Source organism: Dioscorea cayenensis, chromosome 16 (genome assembly GCF_009730915.1).
Source record: "Dioscorea cayenensis subsp. rotundata cultivar TDr96_F1 chromosome 16, TDr96_F1_v2_PseudoChromosome.rev07_lg8_w22 25.fasta, whole genome shotgun sequence".
NCBI classification, from domain to species: Eukaryota; Viridiplantae; Streptophyta; class Magnoliopsida; order Dioscoreales; family Dioscoreaceae; genus Dioscorea; species Dioscorea cayenensis.
Genome location: NC_052486.1, coordinates 3,274,080 through 3,297,198, shown reverse-complemented (window position 1 = coordinate 3,297,198; position 23,119 = coordinate 3,274,080). Strand labels below are relative to the sequence as shown.

General features: G+C 33.8%; 1 protein-coding gene and 2 pseudogenes across 1 annotated transcript; 2 read left to right on the top strand and 1 right to left on the bottom strand.

Annotated features, from left to right (window-relative positions):
* Positions 1-745: 745 nt before the first annotated feature.
* On the top strand, positions 746-3,089 carry LOC120279207 (E3 ubiquitin-protein ligase MBR2-like). The gene is made up of 7 exons (XM_039286072.1): positions 746-862; positions 966-1,613; positions 1,667-1,915; positions 2,147-2,203; positions 2,402-2,464; positions 2,536-2,676; positions 2,760-3,089. Exons 1-7 carry the CDS (start codon positions 746-748, stop codon positions 2,886-2,888), a joined length of 1,404 nt encoding a protein of 467 aa, XP_039142006.1. The 3' UTR covers positions 2,889-3,089.
* A 6,975-nt stretch (positions 3,090-10,064) lies between these two features.
* On the top strand, positions 10,065-16,490 carry LOC120279049 (annotated as a pseudogene).
* A 764-nt stretch (positions 16,491-17,254) lies between these two features.
* LOC120279205 overlaps positions 17,255-23,119 on the bottom strand; it is a 14,318-nt pseudogene continuing 8,453 nt past the window's right edge.

The window sequence follows — 23,119 nt, the reverse complement described above, 5'->3', positions numbered from 1 at the left end:
ATTAAACATTGCTCATGAAGATAAAACATAAGAACAGGCAGGAAAGTTTGGGTATTCAGAATTTACTCATGGCGTGTGTTTTCTGTAAAAATTGGTTAATATACTAAAGAGAAATTGTTAAAAGAATTTCTCTTGTGATTTTCTCTTATGTTGCTCATTTGTCGACATCTTTGGCAAAGCATTAGATTCAAGTTTAGGTTAGAAATCATCCATCCATTGTATGTTGCATTGCATCATCTTTTAATTATCGAATCAAATTGCTTTTAAGATATATTCATGTTTTGAAAATTGAAGTTTTTTTCTTTTTAATGGCTTTTGCTCCTGCAAATATACTGTCTGTTTACTTGCAGTCTATGTCTATGGTTTGACAAGTTTTATCCATTCATGCTCCTTTTTCTTTTTTAGAAGTCATCCACTCAGTGTGCTAGACATAATACAATACTATGAAATCCTTTTTGGCTTTTATCATTCAAGCCAACTGGTTGTAAAATTTCATGCTGCAAATTCTTATTCTTAAATTATGTTTTGGTACAGTTTTGCATATTCAAGACAGGAAAATGGCTGGACATGGGCATGATGTTCAGACCTCAGTTGAAGTATTTGTGACTGACCATGCCAATGTGCAGTGTTTCCATCAACCCTCATCAATTGCTCAAAGAGAACAACATGATTCCACAGCCAGAGCAGTTGGAAAGTGTATGTGTTCCTTCCCTGACGTCCTGTGAAACAAACATGTCAATTGTGAATGTTTCTGAGACTGGAAGTGCTGGAATGGGCTTACAGCAGTCACATGCACCTATTTCTAATGAGTGAGGTTGTCATCAATACTGAGAGCTTATTGGAGCAGGGAGATGAACAAGATGTAGAAATGGGAGGCGGTGAGGCTACCCGAGGGCTCACACTAAAGCGAAGACAACTGAACAAGGCGTGGCCAGTCTTCTGAAAGTGAAACTCAATTTGTCCAGAGCTCACGGACTTTTGTTCCTGTTTCCGCTGATGATTCTAGCCTTATAATCATGTTTGACTCCAGCAATGTTTCAGATGATACTCTTGAAGAAGAACGCCCGAATCAGAGATTGAGGATTGAAGCTGAAAATTTACCATTTGATGCTTATCCTGCTGATAACGTGGCTGGTGACTCTGAAAATGAGATGTTGAATTCTATGATTGGAATCCACCATACTGATCAGGAAGATCAATCTGCTATTGTCGCTTCTGATCAGACACTAGAAGCTCCTCCAATGGATTTGGATGCTGCGAACACAAATCTGAATGGCCGCTCTCGTTTGTCAGTGGCTTCTTTCTTGCCTCAAAGCATCAGTGCTTTGATATTGCCAGAGGCTTTTGCTGCCACCATAGAGGATCTGATCAATTCTATCCCTGCTGAGGATTTGCAAGCTGCATCCAGCGAGATAGCATTTATGGTTAACCAGCAATCCGAGGGGAGTTCAGAAGATGCTAATGGTGATAACACTGAGAATTTGATTGTAGGTTTGCAAAATGAGGACTTGACCAATGAAAGCAGTATCATACCTAGTGATAGGACTGGCATTACAGAGACTGGTGTAGCAATTGGATCCCGTCAAAGCACCTCGCACCTCAATCATCATCAAGTGAGACTGTTGAAGCTTATTCACCAATATCTTTTACCTTATGTTCATGCTAGCGAGGGCATACTCCTAGTAACACCCAATCAGAAGCCCCTGCTGGTAGCTTTAGCTCTTTATCCAATCAGAATCAGATGAACCAAATCGAGAGAGACCAGCGATCTCATTCTAATGTTGATCCCCAACCATTCTATGGTTTAGCTGGTTTCTTGGATCGGGACAGCGACGATGATGAAGAAACTGATTTTCCCCCATTGATGCAAGCCTCTTGGCAGGGCCGTGCAAGAGGAGCTTATGGAATCAGCGAGGTATGCTTTCCTGAACCATGTTTATATTGTTTTTATATTTGTTGAATATTGAGCATGGGTTGATGGTTAAATGCCTTCTTAATATAATATTATACGTCTAGTAAAATACACCGTTATTTAAATCATGAATGAAATTTTATCTGTATGTATGATAACTTCAATCTTATATTGAAAATTATTGAATTTTCTCCTCGTACACATTAGCATTTGTCTTATTTCTTCCTTAAACAGTTACAATTTCTCTTCGGCCAAGATTATGTGCGCAGGCGAGGTTCATTTCGGTCTGAGGTAATATTCTGTTTCTGTTCTTGTGTTTATTATTAACTATATCTTTCTCAACATAATTGTTTGATCTTAAGATTTATTTCTCTTTATAGAATGTGATAGAGATTCACTTGTGGCCATTCTCCAATGCTTACACTTTTGAATTTATATATATACTGCATATGCATTTCAATAACTCGATACAATACCGTGTTTCCTCAGAGTTCCCGCTACTATGACCGCCATAGAGACATGCGGCTTGATGTCGACAACATGTCATATGAGGTATGCTGGGAAAACTTGCTCTATTATTTTCTAATCGAATGAACTATGACATAAACCAACATGGCCGGCAGGAATTACTGGCGCTTGAAGAACGAATCGGTGTCGTGAGCACTGGACTCAATGAACAAGAGAAGTCAAAATGTATGAAGCTTTGGACATTTGCATGCGCTCCATCACCAGAAAAAGAGCCGGAACCATGCTGTATTTGCCAAGTAATACAAAACAACTTTTTTCGAACTTCTTCGATGTTCGATTTTTGCGTGTTTGAATGCTCACTTGGCTGTGATTTTGGCAGGAAGAATTCATTGATGGCGCAGAAATGGGGTCTCTGATATGCGGCCATAATTTTCACGCCGAGTGTATAAAGAAATGGCTGGATGACAAAAAAATATGTCCATATTGTCGGGGAATCTGCTGTCGATGAGAAATCGCAGCCGTAGATATGAGTCAGTAAAGTAGAAAGTTAGAAACAAAAAAATCCCCATGGAATAGATACATCGAAAATACGTGTTCTATACTATTAAATTGACTTGGAACTATTTGGATTGGTTCGGCATCTAGTTGAACATTGGTAGTCATTTAGCTTTAACCTTGCTGAAGTATATATATATATATATGTTTTAAATTTCCTTGGTTCTTGAACTACCCTTAAATTTAAATTTAAATTTTAAATTATGTATATTGGTGAACTGTTGGTATAATGTAACTTGTATAGTGAAACCAAATGTTTTCTAGGTTAAATGCTTTAATAATGTGCATCAATGTGTAATTTCAATATTTAAGTGAGGTATTGCGGAATAAGTATTTAAGTAGTATGTATCTTTGTAAAGGTTTGGAATTGATGATGTATCTCAGCTGTCACAAAACTCATTTTTTGTGCTATTATGTTTCTGTAGCTGTTTACAACTACCCTTAATAAAACTATTATATCATCAAACATGAATAATAAAATACTCATAATTATGCATACAATGAAATAATACTATTTTATTATCAAACAATAACTAGAATTAGCTTTGCAGAGCATACTAGTTGTTCAATTTCTCACTTGCACTCAAAGTCAAGTACTTAGAAATTCAAATACATTTTTTGTTATATGTTTTTCAAACACATTTTGACTTAAAGGTTTTGTTAATGGATTTGCTACATTCTTTGGGAAGCTACTTTCGTAATTTCTATTTCTCTTCGTTTAACAATTTCTCTTACTAAATTAAACTTTCGTATTAAGTCCAACACATTATCAACTCTTATATTCTTTCTAGTAAAAAACTATTTGGTCATCTTTTCTTGCAAACAAGACTCATAGGTTGAATATGATTATACTCTTAAAATATCTAATGGATCATCCCTCACTAACCTATTGATCATATCTGCATTAATATGTCCTAATCTAAGGTGCCACAAAAAAGTCCAACTCAATAGCATCTTTTTTTCTTTTTGTTGAGACTACATTATCTCTTACATTATTTTCAATGCATGCAATAATATCATAAAGAGTAAGATAATAAAGATAATTTTAGTTTAAACCAGACGTCACAAATTTATTATTCAATTCAATAGTAATTATATTACGAAATAAAATAGAATATTCAAATTCATCTAACTTAGAAACAGAAACTAAATTTCTTCTAATATGATCCACATAAAAACAATCTTTCAAACACAAAAAAACTCCTCCTTCCAACACTAAATTAAATATTCCTATAGACAGTAATAGTAACCTTTGCCTCTGTTCCCATCAAGTCACTTCCCCTATATGCAATCTCTACTTTCTTGAAACCCCTGCAACATAATGCAAAAGATGAAAGGTTGGTTAGAGTCAATACACCAAGACTTAGCAGAACTTACCAACAAATTGGTTTCAATGATAAATATACTAGGCATACCTTTGTAGGATTGTAAGATTTCTCTTTGAGTGAAGATAAGTACTGAAAACAGTTTCTTTTCCAATGACCTTTCTTTCTACAATAATGACAAATATCCATTGATTGGTCTTTCTTCACCCTTTTTGAATTGCCCTCTTGGAGTTGCTTTTGGGCTTTCTTGTTTGTGAAAACACGTTTCTTGATTTTGGGCTTAGGTTTGAAATGTTTTTTTTCCTCAGCTACCATGACAATAGTCTTTTCCTTTTTTATCGAATTTTCAACTCTTTGCAACATATTGTAAAGCTTAGGAAGAGTCACTACCAAGTTATTCATATTGAAGTTAAAAATAAATTGATTAAATGACTCTGGTAGTGATGATAAGATCACATCTATCTTTGTTTCATTGTCCATTTCAAATCCAAGAGATTCCAATTCATTTATAAAACCTATCATTTTTATGACATGGTCATGAACTGGTGTCCCTTCAGCCATCTTAGTAGACATAAGCCCTTTCATGGCGCCTTGCCTAGCAAAACGATTCTGTTGCCCAAACATTTCTTTTAGACTATCCATTATTCCTTTTGCAGTTGTCATCTTCTCATGGTACTTTTGAAGACTACTCTCAAGAGACGTTAGTATATAGTCTTTCGCCAAAAAATCATGCTTATGCCATAAGGTGTAAGCATCAATGACTTCTTTTTTTGCATCTAATGCAGGTATCCCTGGTGGGTTCTCATCCAAAACATGAATCAACTTTTCAATAATAAGCACAATATTCAGATTTCTTTTCCAGTCATTGTAATTTGGACCTTTGAGACGATTTTCATATAAAAGTTTCACAAGTGGGCTATAGTTGCTCATATCATCTACAAATAATATAATAACCAATAATTAAGAAAATTCAACAACAAACTTCACATGCATCTACCATTAAATTGAGTTTTTAATAAAATAGTAAATCTCATTAAAATAATTTAATAGTTTGACATATATCTCATATGTGATTTTAGTGAGAAAAAAAAACTCCACTCAATTAAAATATTTAAAAAATTAAAATATTTTAAAAATTAAAGTGAAACAGATACTGCAAACCATTTTAAGAAATACTTCCACTGGCCATGACATGCCTATCATCTTCATAAAATAATAATAATAATAATAATAATAATAATAATAATAATAATAATTCAAGAAAAATCTTATCTTTCGCTTCAATTAACCTCAAAATATTATTATTATTTACTAACAGTGGAAAATTTTTAGAAAATATTTTCATAAAATAATTTCTATCGCCTACCCTTGATATTGAGTACAATAAAAAAATTATACAATCATATAAAATTTTTTAATTTAACTCCCACTATTTATCTGATATTATTAAATGTTAGAAGAAAATAACAAATAACCGATTAAACAATTTATCATTAAAGCATGGTATAAACATATCTAACAATTATATATCGAATCAAGGTATTTTTATCAAATAAATATTATCGAATATTATATTTTCATGAATAAAAAATAACACATAATTCATTTAACATGTACCACTGTTGAAAAAAATCTTTCTAATCAAATTAGGTTATCAATTACTATTAATGGGTATTTAATCAATAATTGATTAATCATCGAGAACTGATAACATAAATACATAAATATATGTGATAGATCAATATTACCTCACAAAGAATTCAGCACAATCCTCCAACATGCACACGTGATTCTGTAGAAGTTTTCACCCTTGATCTAGAAAAAGTGATGATTTCTTTTGTTTTAAACAACTAATATCAATTAAAACTTTAATCTCATATCAAATACATAGGAGTAATCAGATTATGAGTTTAAATAATACATAATTTGAGTTCATTTAAAACTAGAGACTATCTTTATCTGAGAAATATTAGAAATAATTATGAGTTCAAATAATACATAATTTGAGTGTGTTATTTGGGTTGAATTGAAATAAGATTCGGCTATTTTGAGTCTTAATCGGATTGAATTTAAATGGTCTATGTAAACAAAGACCATCTAAGAACAATATATAGCAGGATTGGTTTGTTCGTTGGAGTGTATAAAGTTTATGAAAATTACATATTTTATACTTCTTTTTATCAATATATTATATTGTTGATGCTTATTCTTTTCCTCTAAATACTTCACACTTTATTTTCAACCCAATCTCCCTTAATTAAATTAACTTGAATTCAACAGTAACTAAAAATATTTATTTTATTATAAATGTGGTCTTTCATAATAAGATTTTATCATTTATTAAAAAAAAAAACAATATGTTTAAAATCATGTTTGAAGGGAAACAATGAACCGAACTTTGATTTTAATTAATATTAATCAAAATAAATATTACTTTAAAATTTTAAATTCAAATTTATTATATATATATATATTTATTTATTTATTTGAATAATTGAATCTTATATATCCAATATAATAAAATGTACTTGATTCTTTAAATACAAAGTTGTCAAATTATAAACACATTGTATAAAAGGCACCATCACATGAAGTGAAGCCACTGCATATTTGCACCTTTATAATTGAAAATCTACTCATTATATCTTATAAAACTCTTTTTTCCATAATACAAATTAAAATTAAATATTTTGAGAAAAAAAACATACATTACTAATAATAATTTAAAAATTACAAATTTTCATATTTTTATGACTAGATATACATTTTTACTTTTCTTTTTTACATATACATGCAAATTTCACTAATTATATTTTTACTTACTATTTTCAGTTATCTATTAACTAAAAATTCTCACCCAAATCAAACATCAAGAATAAAATAAATCTACACAAAATTAATAATTAAAAAAAAAAGAATATTCTTGTGATAGGGAAGAGATTTGCCCTGAGTTAATAGTTAATACTTCATGTGCACTCATGGGCCTCGTCTTAAGTCATTGGGGTTCATACAATTGTAAAGTTATTTAATTCATTTGCATGGTATTGGAATTCCAAACACCTTACCCCTTTCTCAAAGGATCATGGACCTAAACTCAATGCTCTTAATCACCCAAAATAGGATGGTTTTGGCTGAAAATTAATGGATTATAAATAACATATTAATATGATACTAACATCGAACAACTACTATTAGTAGGAATATCAATGGGACGGATTCACAAAGAGATGTATAATATATCCCCTAGCCCCGACCCTGACCCCATCCCCGATTCTCGAACTCGGGTACAAGGAAAACTTTTTCTCCATCCTTGCCCTTGGAGAATATCGGGATTTAGAGATTCTCCGACCTCAATTTTTTTTTATCTGTTGATTCTTCTTTCCCTACATGTATACATCAAATGTATTATCTTTTAATAATATATATTTTTATTAAATATAAATATTTTTTTTCCATTATCTATATATATAATATTTAAATTCTATATGTAGGGGCATGACTTGAGAAGTATTACTCATCTAGACACTGTTCCCAACAGGCAGGGGCGGAGGGAGAGGGGGGGCGGCCACCCCCTGTCGCCCGGCGGACCCCTTCCTCCCTCTCTCGCCTTTTTACATGGGGGCGGAGGAAGAGGACGGGCCTCCCCCTCCCCGGGCTCTCTCTCTCTCTCTCTCGATTTTTATTTTTATTTTTTTCTCCCTCTTTTTAAAGATTTTTATTTTATTTTTTATTTTAATTTGATTGGATTTTTCTCCCTCTTTTTAAATATTTTATTTCTTTCTCTAGATTTTTTTATTTTTATTTAAAAAAAATCAAATTTTATACAAATTAATCCAAAATCCATCATTCAATTTAATTATGGTAGTACCCGTTGGAATATGTTTCCTAGACAATCGGGTAGGATCTCCTTTTTTTGGAAAGGGGCGTTAAGCTACTTGCCGGCTCTTAGAGGGTGCGTTAGACATGAGGTTTATTCTGGAACTCGGACCTTATTCTGGAAGGATCCTTGGCTTGCTGGGCGAGCTCCGATGAATATTTGGTTGGAGAAATTCATGAGGACGACTGATCCAAATGGTACTGTTTGTGATTTGAAATTTCTTTTGGAGCAGGCTCCATTCATGGCGGATAGGGATTGCTTAAGCGTGAGTGACAGGCTCAGGGTTAGAGATGATTCCAGGATCGATAGTAAGAGATGGAAGCTCACAGGGAACGGCACTTACACTGTTAAATCTTTCTACAGTTTCCTGAACGATGGTGGGCTGAGATGCCCTGTGGTGAGATTCTTCTGGCAGAAGCCATGTCCGACGAAAGTCATTATTTTTAACTGGCTGGCGTGGAAAAAGAGGATCCTTACTCTGGAGGTTCTGGCCAACAGATGTTGTAATCGGCTCCCTACCGCTACTTGTGTCATGTGCTACAATGATATAGAGTCGGCGGACCACCTCTTCTTGCAGTGTTCATTTGCTAGGCAGGTGTGGGTGTACTTTGTGCGCCTTCTGCGTCTTCCGGAGCCCCCTAGGTCCTTACAGGAGGTTTAGGGTGTTTGGAGAGCGGCTGTGAGTATGATCTGTAGAGCTGTGGGGGACTTCATCGTAAAAGCAATAGTGTGGAATATCTGGCTAGCAAGAAATGATTGCATATTTAATGCCAAATATACTTCTACTCATGAGATCATCTTGCGAATTGTTCGTTTGTTAATATCCTGGTTTTCCTCAGTTCCGGAGAGTGCACGTGAGAAGATGGAGGAGACCTTGGTTGAGTTTCGACAGAGCTTGGAGGCCCTTAGTGCCCGTGATGGGGGTCTTTGGAGGCGATACATCTTCGGGGAGCGGTTTCGAAAGCGTGGGCATGGGCTAGTCGCTTGTTGGCTGTGGGTGTAGGATGGTGTCTTGTCCTTTTTTTGTGGTTGGGCATTTTGTGTTTTGGGGAGTTGAGTTTTGAGTGTTGTCCCACTGCTCATGGGTTCTTGTTGCCCATGTTGGCTTGTTGTTAGGGCCGATGCCTTTTTTGTATTTTGCTTCTCTATTAATCTATGTGGTTTATCCACCTTTTCAAAAAAAAAAAAATCTAATTTTATACAAATTCATCCTTATCATCTAAACATAATAATTTTTTAAAAATATATTTACAAAAATTTATTATATTTTATAAATTACTTTATCTATCTAGTAAATTTTATAAAAAAACAATCTATGTTTTTAGTTTTTTTGATTTTTTTATAAATTAATTTATATAATATATAAAATTATATTTTTAATAGAGTTTTTGTAAAAATTTATTTTTTTGAAAAAAACTGATTTTTTTATAATTTAAACTATAAATTAATTTATAAATAAATTAAAAAAATATAAAAAAATTATTAATCAATTCACCCATACTGCTTATAGTTTTCGACTCCGCCACTACCAACGGAATTTACATCCCCACCCGCCCTTGACCCCATTTCAAGAATTTTAACCACGGCCCCAATTCCATAGGATCCGGGTAAGTTGACAACTCTACCACAAGTTTTTACTTTTTTTAACGTTTTCCATTAAATAAGTAATATTTATAGTATAAAAGTAAAAAAAAATATTTATATAATTTTATATTCAATCAAGTGTAACGGTCTTCTCGAAAAGACCACGTTAAACGCCCACGTTGATGATATAGTCCCCAGAAAGCATGTTCCGCATCATCAACCGTCCGATTTTGTCAAGATTCGCATTCGTGCATCTCGAGGCAAAGTGCATGTGCGCAGAGAATGTTAGGGTTTTCCATTGTCTATATAAACCCTCCGTGCACCGCCTTCGCCGAGCGCGGTGCAGTCCGGGCTGCCCTCCCTCCGATTGATCTCTCTCAAACCCTACCAAAATCCCGTGAAAAAAAATCAAAAAATCAATCAAAATTCCCAAAAAAAATCAATTAGATCCCAAAATTCCCTTCAAATCGACTACCAATTTATCCATTTTTGCTGGTTTATCTTTGATTTTACCTTGTGATCTTAGTTTCTGGTTTTTTATTTGAGGAAAAAAGGGAAGGATTTGGGATTGGAGTGATGGCGGTTCTAGTGCAGATGCCACAGCAGCAGGTGGCTCCTGTGACGGCGCCGGCGGAGGCGGCAGTGGCGGCGAGCGTCGTGAGTAACCAGCCCCTGGCGACGGCGTTGTATGTGGGGGATTTGGAGATGAATGTCTTAGAAGCGGATCTCTATGACCTGTTCAGTCAGATCGGCCCGGTTGTGTCTGTTCATGTTTGCAGGGATGCTAGCACCAGGATGTCGCTTGGTTATGCGTTTGTAAACTTCAGCAATCCTGTTGATGGTATTGTTCTTCATTCATGTGGAAATGTACTTTTTTCTAATTGTATTCTAGCATGAAGTCGTTGTCTTGGTTTCGGAATCGCAAATCATGTTGATGGTATTATTCCCAATGTTTTTGTCTCTCTTTATTGCATTTGAGCATGAAATTGTTTACTTGTTAGCCTGTGCTTTATTGTCATGTTTTTTAAATCAATTTTGACAATGCTGTTGATGATATTGTTCTTAATGTTTTCAGAATGTTGTTTCTTTGGTTGCATTTCAGCATGACACTGTTTGTTTGTTTAATCTATCACTAATTATGACGTGTTTGGAATTAACCTTGGAAGTTGTGTTGATGTTAGTGTTCTTAATGTTTGTTGAAATGGAATGCGTTCTAGCATAGTGTATTTGTTCATTGTATATATGGTTAATTGTGATGTTTTTTGGGATCAAACTTCGTCAATCCTGGTGATGGCATTGATAGTATTGTGTGTAGAAACGCTTCTTCTTTGATTGCATTTTGGTCTGGAATTGTTTTTAACCTTATGCTTAATTATGATGTGTTTGCAATCAACTTTGGCAATTCTGTTTATCTTATTGTTCTTAATTTTTGTCAAAATGCCTTTTATCTGATTACATTTTACCATGATATATGTTTTTTTTTTTATCTTGACCCAAATTGTGATATTTTTGGAATCAACTTTGGCAATCCTGTTAACAATATTGTTCCTAATGTTTTTGAAAATATTCTTTCTTTGGTTTCATTTTGTTATGAAATTGTTTGGTTGTTTACCTTTGCCTTATTGTACATGTTTGTAATCTTTTGTGTTAGAATTTATGGGAAGTTTTGAAATAACTATTTGTTCCTTCTTGTCAGATTGAGGTTCCACAATGTATCATTTGCAGTTCTCATTTTTCTGAAAATCTTGTTTGTTTTTGTTATTTAAGAAACAAGAAGGAAAAAGTTTAAGGTTTGATCATGAAGTGTTTAAAGGCCTGGTTTATAGAGAAATTTGATGATGATGCCTTGTTAAAATCTCACTTTTTCCTTTTTAAATTTGATATTCAGTTGGCAGGTGAATGTGAGTCACTGTATTTAACATGCATCTTGCATGAGAAACTAAATATTTATTATATATCGCATCATATTTACTTTACTATTTATGTGATCAACAGCGACAAGAGCATTGGAAATTCTGAACTATACTCCCATTAATAACAAGCCAATTCGGATCATGTATTCAAACCGTGATCCTAGTGGCCGTAGAAGTGGGGCAGCTAATATTTTTATTAAGGTATCACAGATTGTTGTTTTCAATGTATTCTGCTGTGCTTCAATCTAGTTTCTGAAAGCTGCTGTCCCAACAGCTTTTTTCACATTGAGTGCATGTATGCTGACCTATTTTATCCTTGCTATGCAATTTACAGAATCTGGACAAATCAATTGATAACAAAACTCTGTTTGATACGTTTTCTGTATTCGGTAACATTCTTACTTGCAAAGTCGCTACAGATTCATCTGGTCAGTCAAAAGGTTATGGTTTTGTTCAATATGAAGAAGAGGAGGCAGCCCAAAATGCAATAGAGAGGCTTAATGGCATGCTTTTGAATGATAAGAAGGTTTATGTTGGACCATTCCTTCGAAAGCAGGAAAGAGAGGGTGTTGTAGACAATGCAAAGTTTAATAATGTATTTGTGAAGAATCTCTCAGAATATACTACAGAAGATGATCTTAAAATGATTTTTGGTCAATACGGAGAAATCACAAGCGCTGTTGTAATGAAGGAGGGGATGGAAAATCCAAGTGCTTTTGGGTTTGTCAATTTTTGATAATCCTGATGATGCTGCTCAAGCTGTGCAGGAACTTAATGGGAAGAAATTTGATGACAAGGAATGGTTCGTTGGAAAAGCACTGAAGAAATCTGAGAGAGAGACAGAACTGAAAGGGCAATTAGATCAGAATACAATTGAGGTGGTAGATAAATATCAAGGTCTTAACTTGTACTTGAAGAACTTGGATGATAGTATTGGGGATTCCACACTTAAGGAGTTGTTCTCAGATTTTGGCACAGTTACTTCTTGCAAGGTTCTTTTCAATTGATTGGTGTCAATCTTGTATATGAAGTCTATGCGCATGGTTCTTAAATATTTCTGTTTGGCTAAATAATTGACAAATTTATCAGGTTATGCGGGACCCTAATGGCAAAAGTAAAGGAACTGGATTTGTTTCTTTCTCATCTCCGGAGGAAGCTTCTCGAGCTGTAAGTTTATTGCATTTGTGCATAAAATATAATTATCAACTAACACTCACTATTTCTTTACTATATAGCTTGCACAAATGCAAGGGAAACAGATAGGCGGGAAATTTCTTTACGTTGCTCTTGCACAGCGCAAAGAAGATAGGAGAGCTATGCTGCAGGTAGTTTGACATATGAAATTCTGTTCTTGTGCATGCAAAATTCTCTGGGCTTGAAAAGATTTGGTTTCCAGACATAGTTAATTATTGCTTTAAACATGTTTCAAAGGGTTTGCTTGTAGGGTATCCATCAGTCCCTTTTTAATAGTTTTACATCATCTTAACTTGTATATTCTGATATCTAACAGCTAATTTTGTTTTCTTCCATCATTCTTTGTCTTATTTCCATGAATGATCATTTACAGCTGATAAGGACTTTGGTAGTGATTCTTAAGGTTTTGTTTCAGACTTCTTTTTTGGAAAATTATCCTTTAGGCCTTGAACAAAGACTAGAAACTCATGCGTGTTTACCTTTTACCCAAGATTGCCGTTATTTGTTTGTCATTCAGTCATGTGTGCTTGCATTTTTTGAAATAACAATCAGACAGCTTATTATACAGTAGTTTATGATTATTCACTTTCAATACTCTTATTATCGTTCATTATCAAATCAGAAACTTGTGAGAAAGCCAAAATTAAAATTTTCGAATCCATTTAAGGTGAAGATAAATGTATCACCCATCACTATTTTTGTGCCATCTTATTTTTGCACAATAGTTCCTTGTTCATATGTTCTCTTGAAAGCCGTGGTGGAAGTTGATATTTTAGCCATCCACTACCTAACCTTCCTTCTCTTACCAATTTTTGTCTGCTCATTATTTGCTACTTCTGTGCCGTTTTACCACATATTTGTAGTGTTGTGGCTTATATTTTCTTTTCTAGATATGGTATAGGAACCTAATCTAGGAAAATCTATCCTCTGAGTATCTCGGCCTTCTTGTGGTGGGTGATGCTATGGAGGAATACATTATTGATCTAAAATGGGTTTACTGATGGTATGGTAGATCAAGGCTTCAATATGTAGGTGTTTTTCAATTCATTAGTTATATACATTAAATAAGTAAATGAATTTCTGTGCTGATAAGCTCAAACTGCTAGTTGAGATAATAAATCCAGTTGCATATCTACATATATATGTTTGCCAATTCTGCTGGAGTTTAGTCTCATGGGCACATGCTTTTTTAACAATCTTTTCAACCAGTCTTCCTTTGTTTACTTTAATCAAATGCCTTGGTTGTAGTCTGAGATTAAGTCATGCCATGGTCAGCACTTATTATTCAAGTTAGATTGTTCACTTTCACTGGTTATCGCTATTAACCTCTTTTTCAATTTTTTTTTTCAGTCCCAATTTTCTCAGATGCACCCTGTTGCTGTGCCACCTCCTGTTACTTCTGGCATGCTTATATATCCACCTGGGGCTCCTGGTCTTGGGCAGCAACATTTTTTTGGCCAAGGCCCTCGTGTTCCTTATCAGGTAATCTATAATTAGTGCTTGGGATGAGTTCTAGTTCTTAGACAAGTATGTTATGAGTAACTGTGACATGCAACCTTGGCGTAGTTGACAATGCTTGCTGTGAACAATTTTATTGACAATTTTAGTTCTTTGGTCCATTCTCATTGCTATATTAGAATTTTGGCGTAGCTTGCAGCTAGGGTTGTAGATGGGTCAAACTTGATTGCGCTGGGCCTAGCTCGAACTCAAGCTCGGGAGCTCGAAATTAGCTTAAGAAAACTTGCCCGACCTCAGCTTGGTTTTAAGTTTGAAAGCTCAAGTTTGGCTTGATTTAGCTCAAAATTAAAATTGAATATACTTATTTTTGAGGATTCAAATTTTAGTGGATTTAATTTGAAACTAAAACATCATTTATAGATTTGTTTTTAAAGTTAAATAATAAAAATTATATTATGTTTTCTATAAAATAATAATTATAAAATATTATTTTTTATTATTAATATATAAAAATTATAATATATTTTTATATATTTGAGCTATCGAGCTAAGTTCGATTGAGGCCGACTCAGCTCAAGCTCAGCTTCTGAGCTAAGCCTGAGCTTTTATTTACCAAGCTTGAGCTGCTCAAGAACAGCTTGATCAATTGACAGTCCTACTTGCAACATGCAATAATAATTTGTTTTGATCTGAGATTGGTGCTTGAAAAACATGTTATACCTTCATTTGTGTGCATGTCTGTTTCTTTTGTGTGTGGGCCTTTTTCTTTGATGCTTTCTTTTTTTATAAATCTACCACCCTTATTGCATCCTATTCTAATTCTCTTCAAGATCTATCCAAACTTAGCCTATTAATGACTGTACCAAAATTTCTTTGAAGTATGAAATGGAAAAAAAGGCTGTAGTTGGACTTGGAAAACAGATGCTAAGAATAAAAGACTTCAATAGTTTGAGCTTGCAGACAAATTGTTTTTGAGATTAGAGAATGGGTTGCAGTTTTTGTATTTCATTTTCATTTTTTGTCTATAATTTATCCATTAAGCTGATCTCCGATATTTCCGAGGGAGCCTTCTAACGGGGATGGACCATGTCGATACACGGTTCAAACCATTACTTCACTTTCTTTTTATTACTCAGCAGCTTTTTGTTGGATCTTTGAATAATTTTTGAGCTATCTTTTTATGCCAGGCTGGATATGGTTACCAGGAGCAACCTTTTCCTGGGTCTGCTCCTATGCCCGGTTTCTTTTCACCAATGGGTCTGCCAGTTCGACAGGGTCAACGCACAGGTGGTCGGCGTGCTGGTGGAGGACACACCCGACACACTCAGCAGCACATGCCACTGATTCAGCCACAGGCAAGAAATCATCTTAGAATGCTTTTATAATAGTTTTCTTTAGCACACAAGTGCCTTCCATGTTCAAATTTGCCACTTTTTAAGTCTTCTGTATCCTTCTCAGATTTTCCAACTGTTCAGACATTTTTACATTCATCAACCTTCTTTCCAACATTTAACTCAAAATTTTACCTATGCAGATGCTTACAAGGGAGGCCATGGATATCGCCACCCTACTAGGCGCAATCCATCTGATGGCCCCTATGCGTGGTTTCGCTGGAGGAATGAGATCAGTGCACAACATTGTTGGAGGTCTGCCAATTCATAATGGTGGAATGCCACCATCTATTCCTGTTGGTGCACTGACTCCATTGCTCGCGAATGCCAGCCCTGAACAGCAAAGAACAGTGGGTTCTTCTTACTTTTGCACTCTCATCTCACACCTAAATGAGCCGCTAACTTGATTATCGCCCTTTTTTTTTATTCAGATACTCGGTGAGAACTTATACCCATTTGTCGACTATCTGGAGCACAACCACGCTGCGAAAGTGACTGGAATGCTTCTGGAGATGGACCAGGTCGAAATCCTACATCTGCTCGAGTCCCCAGAGGTCTTGAAAGCTAAAGTTTCTGAAGCTATGGAAATCCTCAGGAATGTCAGACAACAGCAACAGACTAGTTCGCCTGCCGATCAGTTCGCCGCTGTCACTGAATGAGGGCATTGTTTCTTGAGCTGTTGCTTTCTAATCCTTTAATCAGCCTTATTTTATTGCATGTGATTCATGCTTCGCATTATACATAATGATTTGGTACATTTGGAACTTGAAAACTAGTTTGCTGATTATAAATATTCTGCTCTAAATTTAGCTATTGCTGCTTTAAATTTCTTAAGTTCAGGTTTAAAAAAATAGAAGAGAAAATTCAGGCTCTAAAACCAAATATTTGTGAGAGACTGGGGAGGGTGCAGGGGTCCTTGTAAATATAATTATATATTTTTATTTAGTTTGTTGAATGCAATGAGAGTTCTGTATTTGCAGGGCAGAAAGAAGCTTATAAAAATATATGTACATAATATAAATTTAATAAATGGATAAAAGATAACTTTGATGGTTAAACACTGTTTAATCTGATTATGTGTATGAAAATTTTTAGTTGGTCTTCTCAAACGAGTGACCAAAATTTGTCTTGGAAAACTTCGGACTGCTAATTTTTTACGGCCAATAATTTATTAAATAATTGTACGCATTTAAACTATAATTAATGACAATTCTTCCAAGTAAGCAAAGATTAAGTAAGAATAATAGTAAATCATACACACACACACACTATATATATATATATATATATATATGCGCATTTTACTATCAAATCCACATTCATCAACTATACTGAAAACCATGAAGATACTTATACTTGTTGCAAATGTAACTTGAAAATCACCATAAAACAAGTTATAGATCAATATGAAAAAGAGCTCATACATCAAGCACTTCATTTTCTAACACATAATGTAATGCCATTCACTCCAGTTTCAACACATGAGGCTGCACAAGTATGATTCACTACAAACTGAATTGATATGAATCAGTCCGATCGGTAATCAATCATTTTCTCCTCGAGAAGCCGAAAAATGGCTAATGACATCACAGGAATGACAGACGTAATTTCGACAATAATTCATCACATCTTCGCCTTGTACGGTCATTGTCCCAGGTCAACCTATGAGATATACAGTACACCGCCTATCACCCGGCATTTTGATTAAAAACAGATATATATAGAAAATAAATGCTTCACGAGTTTGCATACCTCAAGTGGTTTTTTCATATGCAAAAGAGCACCAAGATCTGGTTGGGTTTTATTTCCGCTTTCTGGTACTTCAATGGCCTCTTTCCGCCGACCGCTCTTTCTTTCTTTTCTGTCCCTATTTGAAGTCCATTTCGTGTTGCTGATCAAGCACAGAAACCAGAGTTCAAGAACATTTTACTTTGTTGAAATTTTTGGGTACTATCATGTCATTAAAATCATGACAATGTGGTTTTATAGCATTATCATCAGCAACATATTTTATGTAATCCCAAAATGCATATATCAAACAGACTAATGAAGACAAGAGAGTAATTAAAATATGAGATTAATCAATATCGATCAATGCAAGTATATGTTACGGCAACAGAAATGTTATTTAATTGATTGGAATTAGACGATAAGAAATAATCAGGAAAAAGCACCTGATAGTTACTGCAGAAGTCCTTCCAACACCTGAACCACAACAAGCCTTGTACTTCTTCTTTGACCCACAAGAACATTGCTTATTTCTTGATATTTTCTTGAAGAGGAAAAATAAATAAAAATGAGTGTCTATAGCACAGTGACACATAATTAAGCTTGTATCCATCATAAATACCTTATCAACAACTTGAACTTTTTGTTCCTTAACTGATTGAGTGTCACTATCTGATGAATTTTGTGCTGTTGTTACATTTTCAGACGGCACCTCTAGTTGCTCAGAGTTCATAATTTGATTGGCTCCTGGGTAATCTCAAACCTTTAAGCATGAAGGAATATCATTCATCAAAAGGGGACAATAAAATCAATCTCGGTACACGGTATTGCACAAGCCAACTAAATCATGGTATTACAAAAAAATTGGGATACAAATGTAGAATGATAGAAAGAAGAATAATACAAGGTATTAGTACAGGCGATTCTCCACATCTTAAGACTGTATCCATTTCATAAATTTCTCTGCTCAGATGCTGTTTTTAATCATATGCTCAATCAACATTGTGTAACCATCAAAAGTTTTATACCTGATTTGAAGAACATAGTTCTAACAAACTTCATTCACTTAATTAGTGCATAGTAAGAGATTTTACCTGTATTATATCTTGAATATACAAGTTGTATGACAAAAATGTAGAACTTAAAATAAAACGATACACCTGAACTTAGATCATATGTATATTTTTTTGAAGGGCATTCTTGGCAAACATGATCAGAGGCCTAGTATGAGGTACGTGGGTTTGTTAGGAGAAACTAGTCAACATCTAGTTTAAATAATGGATAATGGTACAAATATGGTTGTGAATATGTTTTTATGAAGTTCATCTTTGTGACCAAAAATGTCATGAGATAGAAAATTACCATTAGAAATATTATTTTCAGAGGAAATGTCTTCGTCACCATTCTCACTTTCTTTCATTTCTCGTTCTGCTATCAAATACTCAATTGCAGCATCAACATCCCCACCTACTTCTTGTAAAACCTGTGATACAATTAAATGCGTTGGATGGAAGAAAATAACATAAACCTTTTTGCAAGAATACCCTCTTACCCTGCTCAGCTTTATCAAAAATTTTCACATCCTGTACCGCCATTACCATCTTGACAGATCCAATGTCCGAGACAAATTTATGACTTGCACCTTTTGGCGGGCATGTTGCCACTTTCTTGTTATGGCTGGGGACAGAAATATCAGTATCCGCCTATCATAAGGATCATAGTAGAACAGATCAAATCCTATTTACAGCTAGGATTTTACACTAAGTTATATAATGGAAACTTTCTTTTAATGCAATTTTAAAAGCATAATGATTGATGTATAAATAGAAACCTCAATGATGATCTGTCTAGCTGGTCCTTCACAAGAATCTTCACGTAGCCGGACACTATTATAGTGCTCACCATCATGATAAGATCTGTACATAATATAATGACTCAAAACACATAATGACAGACTATCAAGCATTTCGAACAATGAACTCTCAGCATTCGTTAAGCCGCTTTATTGGAAATTGTATTAGGAAAAACTAATTATAAAGTATCACAAAGTCAGTATGAGAAAAACTAATTATAAAAGAAATGAGTAGAACAGACCCTTTAGCTAATAGAATTGCCTAAATTTCAAGTTTGACTTCCCTAAAGTGTTGTAACAACCGACATTTTCCTTATGAACAATGAAGACTTACAAATGAATCATTCTCGCTTCTGACCTTGAAAATTCCTGTATGTACTATCGGGGGACATAGCCTGCATGGAAAATACTTTCAGTTTTTATAAGGTTCTCAAAGTTAGTCCATTTTGTCTATGGGTACAAGTCAATCACAAGTGAGTTTAAGGTGGAACTGGCGGTTTAGTGGATCAAGTTATGCAAAATGCAAGAGGGATTGAGAAAAAGATGATATCCAATTTCATGCCACATGTCCTTGAATTGCAAATATATAAGTTATGGCAAATGAATGTGAGAAGAGTTGCACAATTTCAAGCATCAAGAAAATCACAGCATGGTACCTCACTAACACTCATTGTACACTCTCAAAACTAGAGAATGCGTTTGCTACAAAATTGGATGAATTTATGTGATGAACTTCAGTTATTATTGTTTGTATATTAAGCTAAAATCACCTCAATTAACAGTTTCGTGCACAATCATACCAGTTAAAAACTTAATTCCATCTTAGCGCTAAAAACTGGACTGTGGCTAGCACTTAAATCATCTTAGCAGTTGAATTCATATGCTGTTTAAAACAATTTTAGAATTATAAATTCGATAAAAGCATATTAGAAAGATAAACTTACTCTATGAATGCAGATATTCACTCTGGTAACAAGACATGCTGCTTGCAACTCCATATGTCCTGCCCATGTACCATCCTTTTCCATGGACTGACAGTATTCATCAAAGGGGACATCATCCTCGATGAATGGTTCAAACTCCTCACGATGATTCTGTATGGTACAGTCAGTGACAGCAAATTATCAGCTTACTTGATCATATCAAGAATAAATGAAAGGATGAACATGCACCCGAAAAAATTCTAGATGTGGAGAGCTTGCAACAAAAATCATATTGATGCTCAACTTGAAGATAACCATACCAATATATATTGCACCACCATATGACGATATTTTTGTATGTTCCTCTTCATTTTCCTTCAAGCTGATCAGCTAGAGCTCTGCAAAAGATAAAACAAAAGAATCATAATCAAGATTGATTCAAATAAAATAAACATAGGCATGAAAAAAAAATTCTCTTTTACTTACAAACCTGAAGAAACAATTGCCATCTGCTGTGATTTGAACAATTTTTAAACCTAACGCGTCTAGTTGAGACCGGAAGTGTGATAAATCAGCTTCCTTTCCTTGCTTCTTTACCTAAACAGCAATGGAATCTTTAATTGAGGATCGAACACTAAGTGGACAGTATTCTCATACTGTATATTTAATTAAAACATTATGGGAAGGCTCTAATAAACAATGGAACCCAAGAACTTAACAAGAAAAAGATGGGATCAGGACTGGCTTTTCACAAACTAAACACAAGCACGCCAGATATTTGAACATATGTTTAAGATCCATATGGATGGCATCATCTGGGAGTTGCATCTTGGATTAAACAAGATATCAGTTTGCTTCAAAGTGTCATGGTAGACGAGTGTCATGGTAGACAAAAGCTGGATAGAAGCAAAATAAACTTACAAATTTCAAACAACCACACATGAAGTTGGGAGCCCTCCAACATTTTTCTTCATTCACTTGTGGATGCTAATAATCAGTCCTCAAGTTACAAATAAGAAGCCAAAAAAGGCACTAACATTAACCAACATGATATGTTAATTTTTCCAGCCTAAATCCATCTACTTAACAAGCCTCAATTGATCTCCCAAGGATGTGCTCGTGTTGAAAGAAAAATCTAGCTACTAATCAATCTTCATGTTTTCGTTTCCAAAATCTCATCTTTTTGAAAAGAAAAACAAAATAAATACTACAAATCTAACCAAACACAAGACAACAACTGTCCCTCTCAATTCCTTCTCTTATCTTCACTCCTACATCTTCCCTCAGACACTCAAATAAAAAAAAACCTAATTTTTTTCTCAATCCAAAGACACAATTCTCCCAATCCAAAGATAGTTCATTGAAATTAACACAATCAATCACAAAAACAGAAATCAAATCAAAACAGCAGCTCAATCTCATCAGAGAGAGAGAGAGAGAGAGAGAGAGAGAGATGAAGGCTTACAGCGGCATGGGATTGCTTCCTCTTTGGGCTGGGGCTTCTGTAAGCTTAGCCTGAACCATGGCTTGCTTCTTGAGCTTTCAAGTTATCAAGACATGCAAACGGAAAACACTGTGATCAATTCTTGGCTTTGTATCACATCTAATTTCTTTTCTAAATATATAATCCACTATTAAAAATTATTATTTTTATTTTTTATTATATATATATATATATATAATATAATATAATATATAATATAGTGTGTGAGAAAAAGAAAGAGGGAGAGAGAAGCATAGATTGGTCCTTTAATAAAAATCTATTTTAAATTATTTTGCAGATAATTTTTTCTCCGAGGCCACCAAATTATGAATTAGTTTAACTAATCAAAAATTAGAATTTTTCTAGTTTTGTGATAATTTTTATTTATATTATTTTTAAAAATAATCTATGTTTAAAAACGGATATTTATTATAAATAAATAAAGTTTAGGGTGTATGCAATCTAATATCTATCTATATATATTAAAGCAGAAGACAAAAGTATGGCGTGTCAAGCTCTCATAAAAACTTAAATAAAATATTTCAAATAGATTATCATGATAATGGAACTTATCCTTTTTATTTATCCTATATCACATATCAAATTCTAAAATTAATAATAATAAATATCCTATTTTATCTAAATTTAAATATTAGAGATTTATTCAAAAATCTTTCGTGGAAAGACAAGCAAGCTCGGGGATGTTGTGCTTGAGATCTAGAGTATGCTTTTACTTATATATATTTGTTGAAAAATATTTATATGCATAATTATAGTCTCATAATCATATTTATTATGTCAAGAAATTTTTTTTATATATTAGTATATATTCTTATTTGCTTATACTATTGTATATAAGTTTTGTTGTGTATTTTTCTTCTTTTTTTTTATAGGAAAAAACAAGCTTGCGTGTACTTTGTTGGATAATTTTGTAGATGAGATTAATGGTTGTTTAGAAGCCGAAGAATTAGAACCTCTTATTTGAAAAATAAGGTTTGTGTAAAGCAAATTAGTTTTGGTTATTAAATAATAATTTTTCATATCTAACATTTTTATAATTGATTTTATTCCAACAAATAATATTTCAGGACTATGTTGACATTGTTGGTATGAAGGTAATTTTTATGATATCACCTTATTTTTATGATAATTTTGTATTAAATTTATGACTTAATAAAAATTTGATTGATGTGCATAATTGTATCTCGATAATGAGACAAAAATCGTTATAAAGCAATCAACAAGATGAAAAATTGAAAGCGGGGAAAAAACTAATTTGTAATAAATAATTTTTAGCAATGGAGTCTCCTATAAAATGACTTTATTTGTGTTTTATGCCATTTCAATTTGTTAAATTTATGATTATCATTTATTTTTAATGAAGGCAATATAGTTTATTTATATCATTTGTTATGAATATTAATATTACCATGCACCATTGATATGCATATCAATG

Bases quoted from the DNA above. Each gene is read 5' to 3' on its own strand.
- LOC120279207 (XM_039286072.1), top strand. From the start codon at position 746: ATGTTTCTGAGACTGGAAGTGCTGGAATGGGCTTACAGCAGTCACATG. The intron at 1,614-1,666 runs GTGAGACTGTTG...TGTTCATGCTAG, and splicing joins CGCACCTCAATCATCATCAA to CGAGGGCATACTCCTAGTAA. The intron at 2,204-2,401 runs GTAATATTCTGT...GTGTTTCCTCAG, and splicing joins GAGGTTCATTTCGGTCTGAG to AGTTCCCGCTACTATGACCG.